This window comes from Cryptomeria japonica, chromosome 3 (assembly GCF_030272615.1).
Source record: "Cryptomeria japonica chromosome 3, Sugi_1.0, whole genome shotgun sequence".
NCBI classification, from domain to species: domain Eukaryota; kingdom Viridiplantae; phylum Streptophyta; class Pinopsida; order Cupressales; family Cupressaceae; genus Cryptomeria; species Cryptomeria japonica.
This window is the reverse complement of record NC_081407.1, coordinates 394,817,178-394,840,309: the sequence shown is the minus strand read 5'-3', so window position 1 is coordinate 394,840,309 and position 23,132 is coordinate 394,817,178. Positions and strand designations below refer to the sequence as shown.

The 23,132-nt window shown below is 38.3% G+C and overlaps 1 protein-coding gene across 6 annotated transcripts in view; it reads right to left on the bottom strand.

Annotated features, from left to right (window-relative positions):
* The window catches only part of LOC131047888 (cysteine--tRNA ligase, chloroplastic/mitochondrial), a 50,447-nt gene that overhangs the window by 5,269 nt on the left and 22,046 nt on the right, over nt 1-23,132 (bottom strand). For 5 of the 6 annotated variants that reach the window (XM_057981700.2, XM_057981699.2, XM_057981696.2 and 2 more), the window contains one exon: nt 12,338-12,499. In XM_057981700.2, coding sequence (XP_057837683.2) covers nt 12,338-12,499 — 162 coding nt within the window. Of the gene's footprint in view, nt 1-12,337; nt 12,500-14,768; nt 14,855-14,998; nt 15,106-23,132 lie in introns of all 6 variants that reach the window. The other variant, XM_057981701.2, reaches the window with a different exon arrangement.

Here is a 23,132-nt window from a genome sequence, read left to right as displayed (position 1 = left end):
AGATTGTTCAAAATTTATAGAGTCTACCCAGTAAGAAGGTCTTATTGCCTTGCACGAAAGCCACATATGAGAAAACCACCCTTGCTTGCTTGTGCATTTGCAACTCTACCATAATTGTTCGCAACTTTTTTGGTGTTAGGAAAGATTTTTTCCCATGCACATGAACAAACCCTTTATGACCTCAAAATCATTATCTTTGAATGAGGGCCTATAGAAAAACAATAGATTCAGATAGTATCTAGCAACATAAAGAGGAGGATGCATGTGTTGATCCCATCTTCTATTGATTATGTCCCATAATGACATGTACATGTACCTATTATTTTCCAAACTATCCTTTATCACCTCCTTGACCCTATCCATGGCCTCATACAAATAACCCATGAGGGAATTCTTCCCATTCACGAACCTCAAAATTTTTACTAGAGACTTGAAAATTCTACAACTTGTTCACCCGCAAGCAAAAAACTTGGAGAATAAATGTACTCTATCATTACTATGCTACTTGTTTAATTTATGAAGCTAGAATCCATCCACTTGTTTGAAACAAACATTTGGTTCAATTTTTTTTTGTTGGCAAAGAGTTTATAGTGCAAGGAAATGAGTAGCAAATCTAGTCACACCTTGTCAAACTAGCTCCTTGCCCTGTGTGAAGGAGCACATCATACACAACACCCTTGGTGATTATAGATGAAGTTGGGTAATTGTGTGAATTTTTTGCAATAACTCCTTAACCCATTCAATTTTTTCAATGTCCTCTAGGATTAGATCAAGAAATTATGTACACACGGGCTAAAAAACATAGAGAGATACTTGTCCATCAAGAGTCTTCTAACAATAACATAAGTAACAATATTGTTTTTAATTCCAATTTAACGAATCTTTCAACTTTACTGGTGAGCGGGAACAGGGGAGCGGGAGCGGCGGGTGTAGCTAGGGTTTCGGCTGATGATGCGGAGGATTCAGGCGAAGGGGATGAAGATGGAGATACTGCTTGGGAGGGTTCTATTTTTCTTGGGCTTGATTTTGGAGGACTGCCCTGCCTGGTTTGGCTTCATACCCTATTTGGGGGGGTCGCCATGCTTCTCCCTTCGGCCATGCTTTTCTCTCGATTCAGGGTTGTAGCTGTGGAACAGGTTGTCCTCCATTTTTTCTCAAGATCTTAGGAGCGGCAGGTGCTTTATGTGCCCTATGTGTTTTTTTGAAGATTTGATGAAGTCGTCTCTAGTCCTACCGTGCTTGTGCAGTTTTCGTCCTTTTGGTTGGCCCTTCCTCTGGTATGGGCTTTGTTGTGGTTTTTTTCTTTGTGGAGGTTAATACTTTTGATGGGGTTTTTGTATTATCCTCTAGCCCACTCTTTCTATGTTTGCCCTGTTAGGGTTGAGACCCTTTGTGGTTGCCTATGTGTCTCTCTGGGCCCTGTGGGGGTTTGCTCTTCATTTTGGTTTATGGACCTGATGCTTCTTTGGAGTAAGTTTTTTAGGGTTTTTATTGTTGTGCCTTTTGGGAGCCTTTTTTGCCTCTCTGTGTGCTCCCATTTTGTGGATACCAAAGTTATTGTTTGGTTTCTAGAGGGTGTGGTTTTGTCTGGTTGTTATCATGTTTTCACCCTTGTTTTGATTTTGTTTTTTGTGAGGGGATGTTCCAAGTGTTCTTATCCCCTTGATGGTGTTTGAGGTTCCTACCCTTTGGGCTGTTATGGCTGTCTCTATTTTTGTCGGCCCTACCGTTGGCTTCCCCCTTGCTTATTTGGTACTGGCCTTCTTGCTTCTATCTCAATGGACTTGGTTTTCTCTGGTTTCTCCTATAGAGGTGGCCCTGTCTTCTTTTGAGGTGGAGACGGATGGTGCTAGAGATAACTTTTCTCCTATTGAGGTGGAATCGAGTGTTGCAGTTGATGCTGGGAGGTGCTGGTGGGAGGCTGTTTGAGAATTGAGGATGATCTTTTAACTGATTTATCTCCTTTATCACCTATTGAGGTGGTGATCATGGAGGGTATGAAGTACTCAGCTTTATTCTTTCTCAAGATCAAGGTTATGGGAGCCTTTCAAAAACCCATTGTTAAGGTTGAGGGTGCCTGGAAAACCCCAATGGTTACGTTGGTCTAAGCTTTTTGATGTTTGGCTTCGGCTTTTTCATTTTTTCAGCTAGCTCTTCATTGAATATTTTATTTTGTTTGGCTGAGGATGGGTAGTTGAATGTCTATGTTTTCTCTTATGGCAGCATACTTATTTGGGTTTCGGATCCGTAGAAAATCTGAGGGTTTCGGGTCCCTTCAAAACTTGTTGTAAGGGATTTTGGGTCCCCTCAAAACCTGTTTGTTCCTTAATTAAAAACAATATTGTTTTTAATAAAATAAACCACATTTGGTGGCTCTACATCCATGACTACTATGTTAAATAACTCAAAAAAATGCAACTACAAATTTGATCTTATTTGATGCATCCAAAGATTTCAAAAAGATTGTGCCAATATCACAAGAGACAAAGGGAGTTGATGAGGGTTTGGTTCCTTCTATCCATCCACCCATCTAACATTACAATGCATCCAACCTTTGTCTACTGTAATTGATGTTCATTAACAACATCCTGTATTGCATCTAATCCTCAATGTCTCATAAGATGTGGCTTTGAACCTAGGACTTGTTGATGGGTGTTTTATGACCACACCAACACAAAATAAAGTTTCCCAACGGTCACCCTATCCTCTCTTGATCAAAACCCCATGTAGTGATTCCAAGGTTCCAACTACGTACTTGCGACTTTACGATGGATATAGGCTCGTTTGGTTTGATGTTGTTGGTAATCCAAGGGGGACTTACGTGCAGTGAAGAAGACTTAAACAAATTTGAAACTTCAAGGAGACAGACTTCACGGATGAGTTAGCAATGGATAGCTCTTTTTTGGAACTTTTCAATAAGATATGCAAAAAGTAAAATAGGAAAGGGTTTAGAAAATTTCTAATCAAAAATCTAGGAACTCAACAGACAACAAAACTTAGGCGAGATCGACCAAACTTTACTTCGCCACTTTTTGACAACTACATAAAGAGGGTGCAATCTTCAAAGGTTGTGTTGATAAGATTTTAAATCATCCATGAACACCATCAAGGAACAATGCTTATTTGACAATCCAAATTAAGAACACTCATACAAAAGCTCTGTCCAACCCTACATTGCGGATAGAAATCATCTATCGGTAAAAGTCATGAGCAAGTGATCTCGCCATAAAGTAATGCAATCTATTTCATTCATCTAAGTACTTGAAGCAAATCTAATCTAAGTGAGGAAGATGAAACCATGCAAGTTTTAAAATAACTCAAGTGAACACCAAAAAGCCAATATATCCCTATTATTATCTCAAAAACTTATACCAACAATCCCATACAATTCTCCCTCTACCACAAATGAAGGGGTGCCCCCCTTTTATAGGCCCAAAAAGAAAATGGACAGCATGGATTACATTCCAATCAATGGCTAAGACTCACCATGCAAAATGCTAATTAGGGTTTGACCAAAAATGACCTAAAAATATGACACCAAGTAGTGGGGAGAGCTATTAATGAGGAACCTCGCCCACTACACATTAATTACCCTTTGTTCCCAAAAAGGGCATCCATGATGCATTAAATGCCCATTATATTTCAAATCGCCCACCATGCATTAATGACCCACCAACTTTTCAACATGGCAGCCATCGTGCATTGAATGATCCACCACCTTGTCAAAAACATCCCTCAACAATAAATGACCCATCATGTCATCATGCAATCAATAGATTCTCGTCTAAAATTGGATGACCATTATCTCTTTCATTGATGGCGAATGCAACGAATCCGGTCATGACGGCTTCCAACTCTCCTATATAGACACTTGGCACGGTCTCTAGTTTGAATTCCAGCATTGAAGTGTTCTCTTCACACTTGGAGAAAAACTTCTCCCATCTTGATGCCGCTTCTTAAGTCCTACACATTGTGCTAGAGAACAAGGGAACATTTTCCAAATGTTCTTTTGAGAAGGATTCCACGAAGAAGAATTCATGTCACTTGTCCTTCAGGTTGCCAACTGTCAACTCCTCATTAGTCAACCTTCTTGCAAACAATGCCTCTACTGCATTGAGGATTTCTTCTTGAACCTTTTTGACCGATTCGCTCAATGATCCTGACTCTTTAGTGAACCTCTCAAAGAATTCCTTCCCAGTGCAAACTGCACAAAACCATCGAGGAAAATCATATATCTTGTTTTCCTTGATGACCTTCCCATCAATCAATGTTTGCTTCGGAGTCCCCATTAGTGCTTTTGGAGGTGGAATTGTTAAGTCCTAATAGATATGCACATCTTCCCATGAATTGTCCATAGTCTCTAGTTTGTTCAGGAAAGCTAGGATTCTCCAATAAAAATGAGCGGTCTTCAATAAATTTACCAGCTAAAGTGAAGACGTCCTCTACCCATTCCTTAGAGCACTGAGCCCTTCTCCTTATTTATTTGATCCCATCAATGGATTCCTTCAGAAGAGAAGAGGGAGGAACAAAGGACCTATCTTCCTCTCTAAATGGATGCCTCAAGCACCACACATATTCACACAAGGCTTTGTTCTCACTCTTCAACTTCCTATTTTTCTCTTCTATTCTTTTTATTTGCTCCTTCAGTGCTAAGGATGACACATCAAAATTGTCTACCACTTGTGCTTTGGAGGCATGCCCTATGTCGACCGTTGTAATCCCATATTCATTAGGAGTGATGGCATTCCTATCTTTGTCAACTCCAGGCACAGCTAGGTGTAATGTTCTTGACCTTGACTCATCCCTTGTAACTTTGGAAAATCTCTTTGCCACCTTCTTCTCTGCTGGCCTGTCTATCCTATTTAGAAGTTCCTACGCGGGATCCATCTTTTCTTCCAGCTCTTTTCTCATTCTTTCCCTCAGCCAATCTAGAATGGCTGCTTGCAAATCTTGCATTCCCGGCTACATCTATTCTTGTGAAACTTCGTCAAAAGTTCCTATTTCTCTAGTGTTTGCTTCCATAAAACAATCCTGAACTTCTTGTTCCAGATTCAGAGGAAGTTCTTGCCTTTGACTTCTATGTTGAACAGGCCTATGGGAAGCACTAATACTGAGGTTATCCTGTGCTTGCACAAATTCATGATCATCTTCCTGTAGCTGGTTTCTTGTGACCTCCTATGTGAACATTTCAACTTCATGCATGCTGGAAGAGCTAGCAGGTGACTGCATCTCTACTATCCTCGGCGTTGCGGCACTTCCTCCTGCACTTCTTTTCTTTTCCTTGTCTGAGGCAACAAAAGGATCATCCCAAGTCTCCCATCAATTGGTAAGTTAGGCGAGCATTCTTTGCCTTCAACTTTGCGATGTGCCGCTCAACCCAATGCTTAGTGAACTTCAAGACTGGCCTACTTAAGAAATCTAAATCATCAATTCCTGATTCTAACTAGTTTGGCGCCCAAATGGGCCTATCCTTCTCCTTTTCGTACTCTGGTTGAACAGAATTTTCATCTTCTTCAATTTGATCTGGTACATGTATGACTTCACAGATTCTTATCAACTTGAGAGGTAATCTAGAAAACATCTTCTGACTTCAAGGTCATCTTTGGCGCTGGCCCAATAATCTTCCAGCTGAAACTTGTGTTTATATTTTACGCCAGCAACCAACCTGATTTTATCATATGGATCAAAAAATGCCCTCATAATATGAGATGCTAAGTGGTAGAATAATAATTCATCCCTTGAAATTTTTGCTACCGCCAATGATGGACACATTTCCTCATAATCTCCTATATTTGAATTTTATCATAGGCAGTCAACTGTCTGGTAACTTCCAATAGCACCATCTCGTTCGTTGGATATCTTGGAAGATTACATGGTTGGTCAAAGAATCCTTGGACCCGAAGATAAGTGAACTTCAGAGATTGAATGTACCAGGCTCCATACTTCGTTACTAACTTTCTTGCTTCCTGCGACAACCTTGTGTGGAGTCCTCCTTGCAAAGGTCTGGTGATGTGCATTGTGAAGGTGTGATTGCCATTTTGAAAGTAGTAGTATCATACAAGTGCAATTATGAATAGCACTCATGAGCTTTCAGCTGTCTTGGTCCACATCCCATGGGACCTTTGCCTAGCAATCCATTGAACTTGCCCATTCTAGCCAACAGGTAGATAACATACAAGCTCATATAGAAAGATTGAGATTGCCTTAAATTCTTCAGCTGCTGGTCCAAGTTGTGGCTGATTATTTTTGCCCAATCTATCACTCTTTCGCCTTTCATTACTTCACAAATAAAGTAGAACATCCAAGGCTCAAACATAAAGGCCTATGAGCATCCCATGACCCTACTCATCATCAGCACAAGATCGGCATATTCCTGTTTGAAATCCATGTTGGTGATCTGCTTGGGTAATTTTGAAATATGAAGCTTTAGCTTCTACATCCGCACTTTATTGATTATTCCAATGCATCTCTCAAAACCAGCATCATATATCAATGTTGCTCTTTCCTTGCTCTTGTATGTCATGGATTGGTATGCAGGAATCTCAAAAGTTTCTCCAATTGCTTCAGTTGTAAGATTGACCAAGAGCTTGCCATTAGATGCCAAAATCGCCCTTCTTTCAGCGTTGTAATGCTTCACACATTCAATAATCAGCTTTGAGCACTAGATGGCAAGAGGGAAGTCGGCAACTGCTACAATCCCACTTTTGACTATCTTAGTGGCAATGGTTGATGGAGGACGTCCAGTTGTTCCATATACTCTTTTTTTGAATTCTCCCAGCCTGAAAGTTCCCAGGTTGGTGTCGCTGACTTCTCTCCATTTCAAAATGATCTTTGACTTTGGGAGAAATCCTCTTTACTCGTTCTTGATTTGTGCCTGTCGGGAGGTATTTGCCGCCTTGCTGGATTTCGCCATTCCTGCAAAATAAAATAGTAAATATTAGATTCGTGATAAAAGAATTCAAGAAACTAGTCAAGGAAGGAATTCCCGGTTGATAATTCCAAACTTGGAATAAATAAAAACCTCCAAAGATGAGATCTTCTAGAAAATAATAAAAAACTTCATTCTAACTTTCTTCGCTTCTCTCTTGCTTCCAACTTCTCCAAAAATCATTGTGAAGAATGAATTCCAATTTTACACTAAATAGAAGTCACCCACTAAGCTGCTAAGTTGGCGAGGGGAAAAATGTAGCAGTTGCATTAGTTTTCTTTCAATCAAGCATCATGTTTCCTTAGATAGCTCGCCATGCAAGTGGACCCCGCCATCAACTTGAGTTCCAAGTCATGCGTCATAAATATGGAATATTCTCTTTGCATGTCGCCAACTCATCTCTTAGGAAAATCTTTCTATCCTGGGCGTACGAGAGATATTTTGGAATATTTTCCTGCCTTGGAAGAATTTTAACAATCTTCTCCACTTCTAAAGGAATTTTGAAAGTCTAGAAACCTTGGAGAGAGAAAATTCTTTCTTGAGAGATTGTCTTGAAGGAAATTTTTTGATGTTCGCGTATACCTCATCCTAGAGAGAGATTTTTCTGACATTTGATAACTTTTTCATGTCCAAGGAATTTTATCTTGTCCGGAGCTTTGGAGAGAGAAATCTTCACTAAGCCAAAATTTTCAATTTTCTGGAATTCTTCAACTTGGGTGCATTTTTTAGAGGAAGGAATTTTTTTGAAAATTGAGTTTTCCTTCTTGACATGAAATCCATATTAAATCTTTGTCATGGGCATGCTTGGGCACAGGAGGAATTTTGGGATTTGAAGAATTCCTCCTTGACTTGTTTTTGGAACCCATCTCTTACTTGGAGCACATTTTTTCTATGATGAAGGAATTTTGACGTTTGGAAAAATTCCTCCTTGCTTGGATTCTGGCACTCGACACCTGACTTGGGCGCAATTTGGATGGAGTGAAGGAATTTTTGCTAAGGTTGAAAAATCTTCCATGACCTTGGTTTTGTGCCCATGCACCTCCCTAGAGCGCATTTGAATAGGAGTGGAGGAGTTTTGAGGATTGAAGAATTCCTCCTTGACATGTGTTTGGCACTCTCCCTTTAGCCTTGAGCGCACTTTGCCCATAGTGGAGGAATTTGGTGTTGGGAGGAAATTCCTCCATGTCTTGGTTTTAGTGCCCAACTACCCTCCTTGAGCGCATTTGCTAGGTGATGGAGGAATTTCGCCATGAAGAGAAAATCCTCCTTGGTATGCATTTGGTGCCCATGCACTTTCTTGGGGTGCATTTACTAGGTAGTGGAGGAATTTGGATGAGGATGGAAATTCCTCCATTATATGATTCTAGAGCCCAACTACCCATCCAAAGCACACTTGGCTAGAGGTAAAGGAATTTTGGGGATTTTTGAAAATCCTCCATGCCTTGTAAAATATGCCATCTTTCCAGTTTTGAGTGCCATTTTGGGATTGCATTTCTTAGCAAAGGAAAACTTTCCTGTCTTAGAGTAGATTTTCATGCCTTTGCCATTTCAGGAAAGAATCCCAGACTTAGCCAAATTTCTGATCAATTGCCTAATTTTTCAACTTTTTTGTATTTAGAACTGGATTTTCAAGAATATTCTACCATCAATGTCCTACCAATTGCCAAAGATAGACATGCCAAAAATAGACTTACTAAAAATGGTAAGTACTTCCAAACATCAAATTAGGGCAAATCGGGGGACAGAGGCACTTACTAAAAATAGACACTGCTAAAAATACTAAGTTTGTTTAAATGCAAAATTAGGCCAATCCAAGATGTAGTGGAACTTACTAAAAATAGTAAGTGCTCAGAATTTGCTCAAATTTCACTGGCGGCTTCCTTGAAGGGTTCTTACTTCATTGCTTCGTTCAGATTTCTCAAAACCCTAAGCTACTAACCTAAATTCTAAGTTTGAAGGGTAAAAACCCTAAAATAGACAATAAAAGCTCCAAACTTAGCCAAATTCACCAAAACAAATGGGGACCTGAGGAGACTAAAGAGATTGTTGCCAAACAACCCAAAAGACCACAACCAAAAGACCAAGTGGACCAAGAATGTAGGGGGTCCCCATTTGGAATGGGGTGATGTGTGATTAGGTCACAACAGGACTAAAAGTTGTAAGAGCATCTACCATACCTTGCTAATAGGGAGACTTGGCACCATGGAATGAAAGGCTAGAGCAATAGCAACAATTTGTACTTTCTTTCCCTGTTTATGGAAGTTCTTCCCCCATCTTGTACATTCTAAAGTGGTATGTGATCTTGGTGTACTATTAATGTGCAAAAAAAGAATTAAATGTTTCCTTCACTTGCGTTGGGCCACGTGTTGAATTAGGCTCCTTGAAATTCTCTTGTGCACTAGTTGCTTCATTCAAAGGATTGCTTTTAGCATCTACAAAATTAAATGCCACTTTTGTCCCAATTCTTGCCTTTTTTGCCTTATTTATAAATTCCTTGACAAGCTTGCTTTGCTTGATATGCAACATCTATAGGGCAGACTAGGCAAGCAATAGTGTCATGTCCTGCCTCTTTCATCCATATGAAGCAATATATGCTACCATTGACATCATTCAAACACTAGTTGCATTTGACATTGGTTATACTTGAGATTGATGTGCAACATGTCCATGCAAAGTCTTTGGTGTGGTATTATGATCAAATCTATAGAGGCATTTGACTTTCATGATACCAAATCTGCAAAAAATAAAATTTTCAATTGAATGTATAAGATGCCTTGCAAACATTTGTACTTGACAATAAAGTTAAATTAGATACATACAATAGCAACTAGCAAGAATGAATTATGAGGAACATTTTTTGTAGTCAAACCTAGTCCAAAATATTAGAATTCATGCAGCAGTTTGCCATGATCACTAGGCATACTCTCTTCAATAAAAATTTCCTCCAAGTTTTGACTTTCCAATGAAAAATTCAATGATTGATAATCCAAAAAGACTAGGTTTTACATGCATTTATATATTTGATTAAACAATTTACAGTCCTCTTATAATTCTTGAGAATAGAACCCCAACTAAGCAAGAGAAATTCTCAAGCCATAAAAATGATGGTGCTTGACATAGTTGGTTTGGATGATGCTCCCATTGACAACCTAAGAAAAGCCCAATGTAGAAGCTATCTTGGGATTGAGAGCATGTGGTTGAAAGGTCCATTTGACCTAAATATATTGTCAATAAATTTCTTATCTCATAGCTCTATTGATCACATCCTTCAAAGCAAGTATGCAAGTAGGAGCATCAAGGAGTATTTAAATTGAGGAATTTGAGCAATAAAGATGTTGATCAGCTAAAAAAGTAAACTGGCCTTAAAAAACCAACTCTTCAATGTCCAATGTAACTCGTAGAGTCAACTTTCTCTCAAGAAAAAAAAACCAAATAAGGATCTCTCACAAGCTTAAGATTGAATCAGCCCAAGACCAAAAGCTTTGAAGGATGGAAGTGAGGCTAAAGACATTGTAGACCATCCACTTACAATAGATCATATTTTTCTTCGTGTCCCTATAAAAAGATGCCTCAAGTAGCCCAATCATGAAAGCATGCAAACTCTATAAGCGAGGCCACCACATGTTAAAATCCAAAGGGGAGTGAATTTATATACTCCAAAACAATATAAGGTAACTTGAAAAAACAATTCCCTTATGGAATGCTAAGGGGTCTCTCATACACCAAATTCACATCTTGTTAGGCAGTGACCTAAAAGCTAACTTTACCTGTAAACAAGATTATCAAAACAGATTTTTGGATTATAGCTAAATTTGTGGAAGGCTGTATTTTGTACAATTGTTTGTTATGACATATTTTTTGAAATTTCGTACTTAGTTTATAGGTTGACTTTGTACAAACTAAATTATAATTGAAATTTTGAAAAATATAAGCATCTAGTTATTATTTATGCACCATTTAGTATGCATTGTGCGGTGCAATGTAATAAACTTAAATAACAAAAATCCATATTCCATTGTTCATTGGCTAAACTCTTAATTTATTTGATCTCTATATCGCTATTCTATTGAAATGCCTTTAAATTTTAAAAACATGTTTTTGCCTACATTTTTATACATTTATTAATTCAATTTTTTTGCCTTTTTTCCCATTTAATTCGCAATTTTAAAAAAAAATCTTTACTTTTGGTTTTCTGATTCTTTCCCCAAAAGATTTTTTCTGCTATGAATTGAACAACTCTTCATCATCCTGCTTTCTTTCTCCTCCTGCAAGGCATCTACTTCATATTTTCCAATTTTTGCTCCTATAGCTTGAACCTTTTCTCCTTGGACCTTCTACTTATTCCTCCTTGCTTTCATCCATCACCTACAGGCCTACCATGCAATATTATTAGAGCAGAAATATCACTCCAACACACCCTATTAGTGCTATGATGTCCTTGGGAAGAATTGAACCTTGGTCTCCGAAATGAAAACCCAGTAGTCCAACCAAGTGACCAAATCCCCTTTGACAAATAAGTTGATCCTATAATACCTTGTTAATATATTTAATGTGGGAAATTATTTTATATCATTGTGAAATTTATCTAATGTGTATATAACCATAACAAATTTGACATAATAAAAAGCCCATCACCATAATATTACATTATCAAATCTATTATTTTCGTTGTTTCCTAAGGCACTTCACCAAAAATGTAGGATTGGAGTCTTGTTGAAATTTGTGTGAATAGAAGCAAAAGTGCTGGAGCTACAGATTAAAAACATGACTTTAAATACAAGAGTATTTCCAGATGGCATTGACAATCAGTAACTTGTCCTTCACAGTAGGTTTGGTAATGATTGGACTTGATCTCCTAATCCAAGAAGTTCAGTAGAATGGTCAACCACAGCCATCTCCCCTAGTGACTAAGCAGGTGCAAAAAATGCTTTCCCCTTTCCAGTTTTATTTAGTAATGTATTTCAAGGATGAGGAAACTGATCCATTACATTTGATTCCTAAAATTTGAATTTAGATCAATTGAACTCATGACCTTAGTTGAAGCCCCCAATGAATGCAATTAACCAGGGTAAAATCACAAGAAGTATTTAGTGCAAATATTTCTTAAGGCTCTTCTTGGTCCAAATATGCTCTAACTACATCTGAGAAACTCTGACACCATTGCTTCGTTTAACTTCCATAAATAAATTAATAAGATCGTGACATTGATTGAGGCCAGATCCTTGCCTTGCTGCAGTGCACATGTTTTATCTCTTCTAAAAATTTAACACAATTAATAAATCTTTCCCATCACAGTTCTGTTCAACACATATTATCAAGCATGAATATAGCCAAATAATTGGCATCCTCTGCAATGGAAACATAGAGAACTGATAACAAAACAAACAATAAAACAGATGCTTCATATACCTTTTGAATCATTTCTATGATCTCGCTTATGTGTTCAGTTACACGAGGTTCTACAGAAGGGGGAAGACAATAAAGCTTCTCCATGTCAACACAAAACTCCTTGCAAAATCGGTTGCTTAAACTTAATGGGTTTTCTCCTGTCTCATTTGCTCTGGCGATAATCTGTGAAGACCAAAGGTCACAGTTACTTGATAACCTTTAAAATATTTAAGATAAATGAAATAATCATTCAAAAATATATAAAATAAATAGAAATAACGGTTTGCATTCAGTATTAGAATAGTTGTTTTGCAACCAATGTCCCCACTGTCGGGTGCATCTTTTGTCTGCAATAATTTCAATAACCTAGAAGAGAAATTACCCATATGCTTTAGTTATAAAATCAATCTAACAGAATAAGTAAATTGAAAACTGAGTGAAAAGCTTTCCAAACTTGAGTAAATCTTCAAAAGCGATATCAACCTTACTCCCAGCTCTTCATATGACATTATCACTTAATTATAAACACTGGTGTGATTTGAACAAAAAATAATAAATTCAACTTGATCCACAGCCTACACACACGCATACATCTTAGTTGTTCAAAAATCACAGATGTAGAAAAGGAATGCAATTGAATGTAGTATAGGGATATAATGAACAGATAATGCAGATCTGCATCATTTTTTTGAAGAAATGCATCTTCTGTTACATATTGGAACTAAAATAAGACATCAGTTTACAATCAGGACCTCAAGGAAACTCCCTAAATAGCCACAAAACCTAACATCCGAGCTTGCACCTCAAGAGGCACAGACTCATCAGCTTGATGGAAAAGCTTAAATTCAACTTTCAAAACAAATCATGTTTGACTTTCTTGGATAATCTGAGTCAATCTCCGTACAAACAAGTCACAAGTATTTGCAATATTCTAAGGGTTCAAAGAAGAGGCAAAACATAAATTGGTAAGAAGAACAATTTCCTAATAAAACACAATAGAGAGTGCCTACCCAAAAGAGGTTGAGTCGATAATGAAGGCCAGAATAGTGTCTTTAAAGAAGAAGTCAAAACAGCTACTCAGTTGGCAAACACAAGTTCATCAAATGTTGTTCAAGATGCCACACTTGAGGAGCCTTCAGCAGGCAGAAATCCAACAGTAAGTCATTTAGGAACATTTGAGGTTCACTATCTAAAAGCATGTTGCAAATGAACCATATGGAGAAGTTTGATAACAAAAGTAACAAGTGAATCTTCTTTCAGTATGTTGAAACCAACAAGCCTTTTCAAACATGTACACAGAAGACAAAGAAGCTGCATGTGTCCAGCAATGTTGGATGTTGATGTCAGCATAATTTAGCTCCTAGACTAAGATATTAAAAAAAAGGAAGAAGAGCCTCACCAGCCAAAATCCAGCATTTCAAGCCAAAAATAAAGTTTAAGATTCATTGAGCAATCTGAAACATAACTTCTGATCAATTAAGAGCTGAGGCTGCAGAGATTTTCAAACTTTAGATAAGACTCCAGAAATGACACAGTTACTTGCCACTTAGCATGTACTACAAAGATACCCTTTCTTACCTGTGGAATAGGAAAAGGAAATTTATACAGCTCTTGAAGTCTTATTTAGTGGGTTTTCCCCAACCATGTAGAACTCTAGAGTGACGTTGGGAGTAGCTTGGGAGCAGACAAGGAGTGTCCCTGCTAACCCAAGTTCCTTATTAGTACACCCAAGCTTTGGAGCTGCGATGGGAGCGGCCTAGGAGCAAACAGGTGTGTCCCTGCAACCTTAAGTTCCCTGTGGATACACTGTAAGCATAACCACAAGGAATTCATGGTAGCAAGGATGCTCCCCATCCATTCCTGGGTGTCTTGTGAATGGAAAAAATTTAAAACACCAATAAAAATAAAAAACAAAGTTGCATGGACATGCGCACAGATGCGGATGCGGTATCTGATTTGAATACAGTTATTTTTCAATACTCCCTTGATACACACACACATATATATAAATATGTATGTATGTATGTATGTATGTATGTATGTATGTATAGCTCTTAACTATTATTCATTGTTAATATTTTAAATTTTTATACACACACACACATATGCATGTATATAGCTCTTAACTATTATTCATTGTTAATATAATTTTAATTATATTTTATTTATTTAATTTTAATTTTTATTCAATATAAAATGCTAAAAATTTAATTATTATTTACTATTGATAGTTAAATTCAATTTTATTTTATTTAATTTTTTATTTAAATGTAAATGTGAAAGTATTTAACTACTTTAAAAATGTTGAAATTTATATAAATTTTAATATTATAATCACCCTAGATATATTACAAAGCAATAACATTACAAATATTAATTAAAAAACTAAAAGCTGAAAACTTTATAATTTCCATTTGAAATAAATCAAAGTTTGTAGGATACATGATCCCACCTTCCCTAGTATGCATTCCTGGCTTTCCCGGTGCGCATTCCCATTGATTATGAGACACTATCCAGGTAGTTACATCACCATTGATTCTAAGACAATATCCAATAAAAAAGTGATGAGAAGCAAAAGGCTAAAACGAGGGCAACAGTGATGGATTTTACACATTTTTACCCAGAAAGACACAAATTTTCATACGTTGAATCGATAAGTATCTAGCACTGCACTAAAATCACCTCAATTTTGGGTACAAACGAGCACAGTTTCCAAGTCATGTCGTCCCATATCCGTATCAAGTACGTCCATACACGTACCAAGGGAGGGTAGTCACATGTCCTGCAACCTTGATTGAAAAAGCTTTTTTAAACATTAAAACATTATAAAAAAAAAACTAAAAAGCATCCTAAGCATACCCACAAGGAACCCAAGGTGGAAGGGACACTCCTTGTTCATCGTCAAGCTCTCCAATTTATGGAGAAATATTTAAAAAACCAAATAAGGAATTAAAAAAGTTCTTTTAAAACATTAAACAATAAAATAAAACCTATGTTCCATGGCATTTACAAAATAGGGACAGCAGGACAAAAGGGGATGTGTTCAGTGGATGACAGTCCAAGGGCCATTTTGGGGGGATGGTGGGGGGACGGCAATATATATATATGAGAGAGAGAGAGAGAGAGAGAGAGAGAGAGAGAGAGATTTCTAAGTTAATGACCAGCAGTAGAACAGCAACAATATGATGTCTCCAGAAGCCTAGATGCCAATTCCAAAAAGAAATTGTTTATACTTCTCGAAAATACCACACTATACCAAACCATGGCAAATGCACCTTTAATCTCTTTTGCAACTAACAATAATAACTGTATAACCCGAGTTAGCCTAGTGGTGGAGAACTTGTGCTCTTGAAAGACAGGTCACAAGTTCAAAACCCACAAGGGGGTAGGGTGTACACCTTATCGGCTTCGGTCCATTACCAATCAAAAAAAAAACTAACAATAATAACTGACTCTAATACTATATCAAGAATTTCAAAGTTTGAGACTTTTTCGAATAATGAAATCAGAAATCTAATTACTACTATTAGTGCTAACTGTTATATTACTTATATCATGATATATTTATTGCTGTTACACTACAGTCGTTGTTGTCACTGCTGTATGATTACTTTAATTATTGTTATACTGCTGTCATGATATGTTTGTCGTTGCTGTTATAATGTTTGTCATGTCCCCATTTTGAAATAGGATTTAATAATAAATAATAATAGAAGTAAAATAATAAAAATATAATATAATATAATTAAAATGTAATTAAGTTAATGAATGGTCAAAAGGCATGGAATGAAGAGTTGTGACTCTCTCAAACATGAGATATAAGAGGGAGAAGAAATAATTTGAAAAGGGATAAGGAGGGAAGAATTGAATGAAGCATGGAAATCCAGGAAGGATTAATGGAGGAAGAAAGGAATGGGAAGTAGTTAAGGTTGTGTCTCTTTCAAAGGGAAAGAATTATGACAGGTTGTACTACTTCCAAGGGTGCTAATTGTGAAAGGTTGTGTCTCTTGCCAAGGGGCAGGCATGATGAAGAGATGTGATCTCTCCCTCACATGGGAAGATGTAAAGGGAAGAAGGTTCATTTGAGGAAGAGACGGAAGGGAAATCAATTTGGAGAATAACATATTATTCTCAAAAACCAGTAATGAAAAGTGGTGACTTGATTGTTATGAAAGGTGGTGCCTCAATTCCTATGAAAGGTGGCGACTCTTCCACCAATAAAGTATAAAAGGGGAGATCATTTAAAGGAAGGGCAAAAAGGACGAAATAATATATATAAGGCATTAAAAGCAGATTTAGGAGAAGACCTAAGGCAGGGAATGAAATCAAATTGAATATTAATAACTAAATATACAGCAGTTTGAGTATACTTGTGGGTTAGGGTATGAGTTCTTTATGCAATGCATGATGAATATTATCTGCTTATTGATGATTAATAATATGCTGTTGTTTATAACTGTTTATAATATATATCTGACTGTCTATGACTGTTTATAATATGTTTGACTGCTTATATATATATATATATCACAGTGAATATCAATTGTATCTGATTAATGATTTGTTGTTGTTTATTTATTATATGTAGAATGTATGCCTAATACTGGAATCCTTTATATGTTCTGAATGTTTATTGAAGTCAGCCATGATACGGGAAATGAGGGATTGCAAGAGGGGTATGGTGATGGGATACTCTTCTAGGTATGCCACCGCATGGTGGTGACCAGATGGTCCCATGAGGCCAAGGGAGTACAGAGGGTACTGCCTTTGGGCTTAGAAGAGATGGGCTTCCAAGGCACCCTGTTATGAATAACCTCATCCCTCTATCATGGTGAATCAACACACCAAGAAGTCCAATCATAGGAAGTGGGGAATGGATGGCAAGATGAGGGTGAATGGTTGTGAGACACGCCACTGAATATACCACCTCATATGGATAGCATGGGCCACATGAGGCCAAGAGGGATGGTATATCCACTCTTGAACCTAGGGTAGAGGATCCGAGACACCCTATCAAGATCACCTTATCCTAGCTCTCCTAATGGTTGAGCTTCCCCAAACATGTTTAAGATAACTTATGAATAAGTTAATATTTCTGATATAAGCTTAATGATTCCTAATTAAGATGGCCTGCTTAATGAATTATTGTTGTAAATAGTTTCTAACCTGTTTTGCAAGGCTTAAATCATGTGAAAGATATTTCTATCCCAGATCTTGTTTATTTGAAAATTGAGATTTAGGGCTAAATTAGGGCACTCCCATATAGGGGACATTACAATTGGTATCAGAGCATGATCCTGCCAGCCTGCAGGGAAAAGCTGAAACAATGAAATGTATTCTATTCAAAAGCAATGAAGGTCTAAGAAAGGGATCTATGAACTTAGTCCAAAAATAAAATCAAGTAGACCAACATTGCCTTTAACTACTTCGTGACTAATGCATGTTGAGCATGCTTACTCCATGTATATTTAATGTGCGTGCTTTTCTCATGAATGTGTTGTGTTTGCTTCATGTCTGATATGTTTTCATCATGTATGCCTTGTGTCTTATGTGCATTTATTTGTTGCTTCATGACTGATGTATGTCCACTCCATCAGTGCCTTTCTCATATATGCTTTGTACCTTACGTGTATTTATGTATTGCTTTGTGCCTTACTGTTGTGACGTATTCACACATCGCCCCATTGCAAATGGGGACCCCTACTTTTTTGCTTTCTAGGGTTTGTTTTCTAGGTTTTTAGGGTTTGTCTGTTAGCCTTTGCATGCTGAGGGTTGGCAGATGGATCACTAGGATGGCAGGCTCTGCTTGAGCTAGGGTGAGTCCACGGGGCCCCAGAATTAGGGTTTCTTTGAGAGTCTTCCTTAGGGCCTGGTTTTGCTCTTGTTGCTAATTGTGTCTTGCTTGGTGAGTGAGTATCATCCTTGAAGGTCTAAGCTAGGTCAAGTTGGTGAGTGATGAAGTCTGGAATGTCATCCTGATCTTCAAATGCCCTGAAATTTGGCTGAGTCTGGAATGTCTTCCTGGTCCTGAAATTTGACTAAGTCTGGAAAACTGAAGAATCCTCCAAAAACTAGATTTTGCATTATAACTCCTGGAGCTCCAAAACCACTCTCAAACATCCTAACAGTATATATGGAATATAACTTAAAGTATAAGTGTTCCTTATATCTTTCTTCTTTCTTATACTTAAATGTTATATTACATACATGAATCCTGACGGAGAGACCAAAATGTCAAATTTCGCTCCTGACCCTTCCAAAGGGTCCAAAGCGAATTTCGCTCCTGACCCTTCCAAAGGGTCCAGAGCGAAATTCTCCATAAGACATTCTACATTGCCCAAAGTCATGAACTAGCTCATTCCCAGGCATTTGTGAAGGCAAAACACTTATTTGGACTGAAGAAATGTGAAAATGAAGTCAGGATTTGAGCCCAAGGATGATTTTCGTTCCTGACCCTTCCAAAGGGTCCAGAGCGAAATCCTCAATAAACACCCTTTTTCTTCCTTGTTTGCACTACGAACCTTGTTCCTTGGACATAGTGGGGATAGATTGATGTACTCTTGCCAAGAGAAGCGAATGAAGGCACTAAGAGGTGAGGATTTTGTCCAAGAACATGATTTTCGCTCCTGACCCTTCCAAAGGGTCCAGAGCGAAAATCCTTGTAAACCTCATTTTCTCCCTTGTTTAGACCAACATTCTAGTTTTGAAGTAATGGAATGTGAAAATGTGAAGGATTTTGGCCTATAACATGATTTTCGCTCCAGACCCTTCCAAAGGGTCCAGAGCGAAAATCCTTGTAAACCTCATTTTCTTCCTTGGTTTGGTTAACTTTTGGTTTCTAAGGCATGATAGGCGATGGATTGAGGTGTTCTAGCCTTGAAAGGTGGTTGGATGCATGAAAAATGAAGATTTTTTGCCTAAAGGATGAATTTCGCTCCTGACCCTTCCAAAGGGTCCAAAGCGAAATCCTTATTTTGACCCTCTATTTTGCCTTGAGCACTAGAAGGACCTTGTTTTGAGCTAATTTGGTGGTGGATTGCCTTGATTATGGTGAAAGGAAGTTGGATAAATCAAATTTGAAGGAGAATTGAGACAATGGAATGTGAAATCAACCTAAATTGGAAAATTCGCTCCTGACCCTTCCAAAGGGTCCAGAGCGAAATTCTTAGATGGCACCCATTTCTTCCTTGTTTAGACCAAGATCTTAGTTTCTAAGGCATATTGTGAAAGTTTGGACATGTTCTTGCCTAAGGAAGTGATTGAAAGCATTGAAATGTGAGGGTTTTTGTCCAAGAATGAAATTTCGCTCCTGACCCTTCCAAAGGGTCCAAAGCGAAATTCTTTATTAACCTTATTTTTTGCCTTGTTTGGGCTTAAAACCTTGTTCCTTGGTCTTGGAGGTGAATTGGAGTTGAGAGAATGAGAAAATAAGCTCAAATCATGAATTTCGCTCCTGACCCTTCCAAAGGGTCCAGAGCGAAATTCCTAAAAAACACCTATTCCTTTCATATTTGTGCCAAGCCAGGCCTAGACCAAGGTGATAAAGCCCTTGAGATTGCCCTTGAATGGATTGTTGTCTCCAAAAATGATGATTTTGAGCTAGGACATGAATTTCGCTCCTGACCCTTCCAAAGGGTCCAGAGCGAAATCCAAATGGGTCCTGTCCTTGGCCATGGTCTTGAGCGAATTTCTCCTTCCAGGCCTTCTTGGGGGTCAAACAAGTGTTGTCTTCATGAGGAAGGAGTCCAAAGGTGAGAATCATGGCATAGCAAGGGAAGAAGGAGATGGAATTGTGTCCTTGAATTTCGCTCCTGGCCCTTCCAAAGGGTCTAGAGCAAAATTCTAAAATCCACCTATTCCTTTCATATTTGTGCCAAGCCAGGCCTAGACAAAGATGGTAGAAGCCCTTGAGATTGCCCTTGAATGGATTGTTTTCTCCAAAAATGATGATTTTGGGCTAGAGGAAGACATTCGCTCCTGACCCTTCCAAAGGGTCCAGGACGAAATCCATTATGGGTCCCGTCCCTGGCCATGATTTCTAGCAAATTTCTCTTTTCTAGTCATTTTGAAGTCAAACAAAATGTTGCAAACATGGGAGAAGGATCCAAGGATAAGAGTCCAAGTATAGAAAGTGAAAAAGATAGACCTTGGTGAAGGAAAACAAGCAAATCAAGAATTTCGCTCCTGACCCTTCCAAAGGGTCCAGGGCGAAATTCACCAAATGTCCTTTTTCTTCCAAATTTGTGCTAGACCAAGACAGTGATCAAGGTAGATTGGGCTTAAAGATTGCCACAAGCATGTCTTAGAAGGGGTTGTGAGTGAAAGAAGTGAGTGTTTTGTCCATGATCAAGAAATTCGCTCTTGACCCTTCCAAAGGGTCCAGGGCGAAATTCTCAATTTCACCTAACTTGCTCATGATAAAGGTCAAAGCATGGATCCCTAGGCTTTGGAGGAAGGAAAGCTATCATATGTTTGCCTTGGGAGGAACTTTGGAGTAAACAAGTAATAGAATTATCCTGGAATGCAAAATTCGCTCCTGACCCTTCCAAAGAGTCCAGGGCGAAATTCTTATAGGGCCTGTCCCTGAGAAGGATTTTGAGCAAACTTTATTTTGAAGTCTTCTTGTTGATGATTTAAGGTGGAAAATGCTTTGTTGAAATGAACATGTCATCTGTACTTAATCACCTTTTGGTTTATTTTGCAAATGAAGAAAACCAGGCCAGGGCAAGGACGACCTCTTCCAATCCATCATCATCAAGGACGACCAATTCCAGTCCATCATCGTCAAGGACGTTCCACAGGCAAAAGGGAAGACTCAAGGTGTTCAAGGAATTGCCAGCTACCTCCAAAATCTTCACTTTGCCACACTAAGGAGCCACAAGATGACAATGAAAGGTGTTGCCAACATTTCAAGGAAAGGTACACCACCCATCCATCACGTCAAAGACAGAGGAGAATCAAATAAGGTCAATGCAAGGGTTCGTTGAAGAAGCAAATAGTCTCAGAAGAGTTAATCAAAGTTAGCTTCTCAGCATCATCAAATTCAACAACAACCAAGTTACAAGTGTCAGACAAGGTGGCATCCCAGTCATCATTCCTCCAATTGGATTGGTCCACCTCAGCGTGTCCAGATTCAATGTACCTGACTCATCGGGGACAGCACAAACTTCAAGGTACTGTTGTGACCATTTCACACATCGCCCCATTGCAAATGGGGACCCTTGCTTTTTTTTGCTTTTTAGGGTTTGTTTTTTGGTCTTTTAGGGTTTTGTTAGTTAGCCTTTGCATTTTGAGTGCTGTCGGGGAGATCAATAGGATAGCAAGTCCGGCTTGAGTGAAGTCCTAATCCTGAAATTTGGCTAAGTCTGAAAGTCCTGATCCTGAAATTTGGCTAAGTCTGAAAGTCCTGATCCTGAAATTTGGCTAAGTCTGAAAGTCCTGATCCTGAAATTTGGCTAAGTCCGGAATGTCCTGATCCTGAAATTTGACTAAGTCTGGAAACTGAAAAACCTCAAAAAACTAGATTTTGCAATATAACTCCTGGAGGTCTAAAACCACTCTCAAACATCCTGAAAGTATATATGGAATATAACTTAAAGTATAAGAATCTTATACTTAAATGTTATATTCAATAAAAATTATCCTGATAGAGAGTTCGAAAAGTCAAATTTCGCTCCTGTCCTTCACTGAGGATCCAGAGCGAATTTCGCTCCTGTCCCTCTCCAAGGGACCAAGACGAATCGCTCCTGTCCCTCACCAAGGGTCCAGGGCGAAATGGCTTATTTGAGTCATTCCTGACCTTGTTTGGTCAAATTGAAACATCAAAGGCACAATGAAGGATGAAATGAGCATGATAGAGCATCGAGACAAGACAATGAAATGATGAAGTTTTTTGCCTAGAAGGTCAAATTCGCTCCTGTCCCTCACTGAAGGACCAGAGCGCTTTTCTTTATATGCACAATTTTAGACCTTTTTTGGACATTAGCTTTTATTCATAGCATGAAGTAAGGTGAAATCTTCCCTGGCAAAGGAAATTTGAGATGAAAATTGTAGTGATTTGGCCTTGAGGACAAAAATCGCTCCTGTCCCTCACTGAAGGACCGGAGCTTGATTTTCAAATTTGCACTGTTCTTGCAGGATCAGGACAATTTTATGATTGGAAGAGATCAAGGAGGGCATGTTTTGTCCATTGAATATAATTTAAGCAGTCTACAAAGGAGTAAATCAACCCAAATGACAAAAAGTGCTCCCGTCCCTCACTGAAGGACCGTGCCACTTTTTCAAGTTTCTCCTATTTGTTTGATATTTTATGGCAAAACTTGACTTGGATGGGAAGGACGAAGGATGTTTTATGCCTTGGACGCAATTGAGAGATTTAAAGAACAAAAGGGTACGCCAAGATGTCAAAAGTGCTCCCGTCCCTCACTGAAGGACCGTCCCTCTTTTCTAAATATACAAATTTCTTGCAAAGGCAAGGCAAGTTGCGTGATTGAAATGAATGAAAGAGGGCAAGATTCATCCATTGAAGATAATTTGGAAGACTAGCAAAGGACGAATTGGCTTAAAAATGAAAAAGTGCTCCCGTCCCTCACTGAAGGACAGGAGCTTGAATTCCAAATTTGCATTATCCTTGCAAGATTTAAGTGATTTCGCGATTTGAAGAGGTCAAGGGAAGTGTGTTTTATTCGTTGAATATAACTTGAGTGGCCTACAAAGGAAAAATTCAACCCAAGTTGCAAAGGCGCTCCTGTCCCTCTCCAAGGGACCAGAGCGATTTTCAAAAGATGCTCCTGTCCCTCTCCAAGGGACCAGAGCG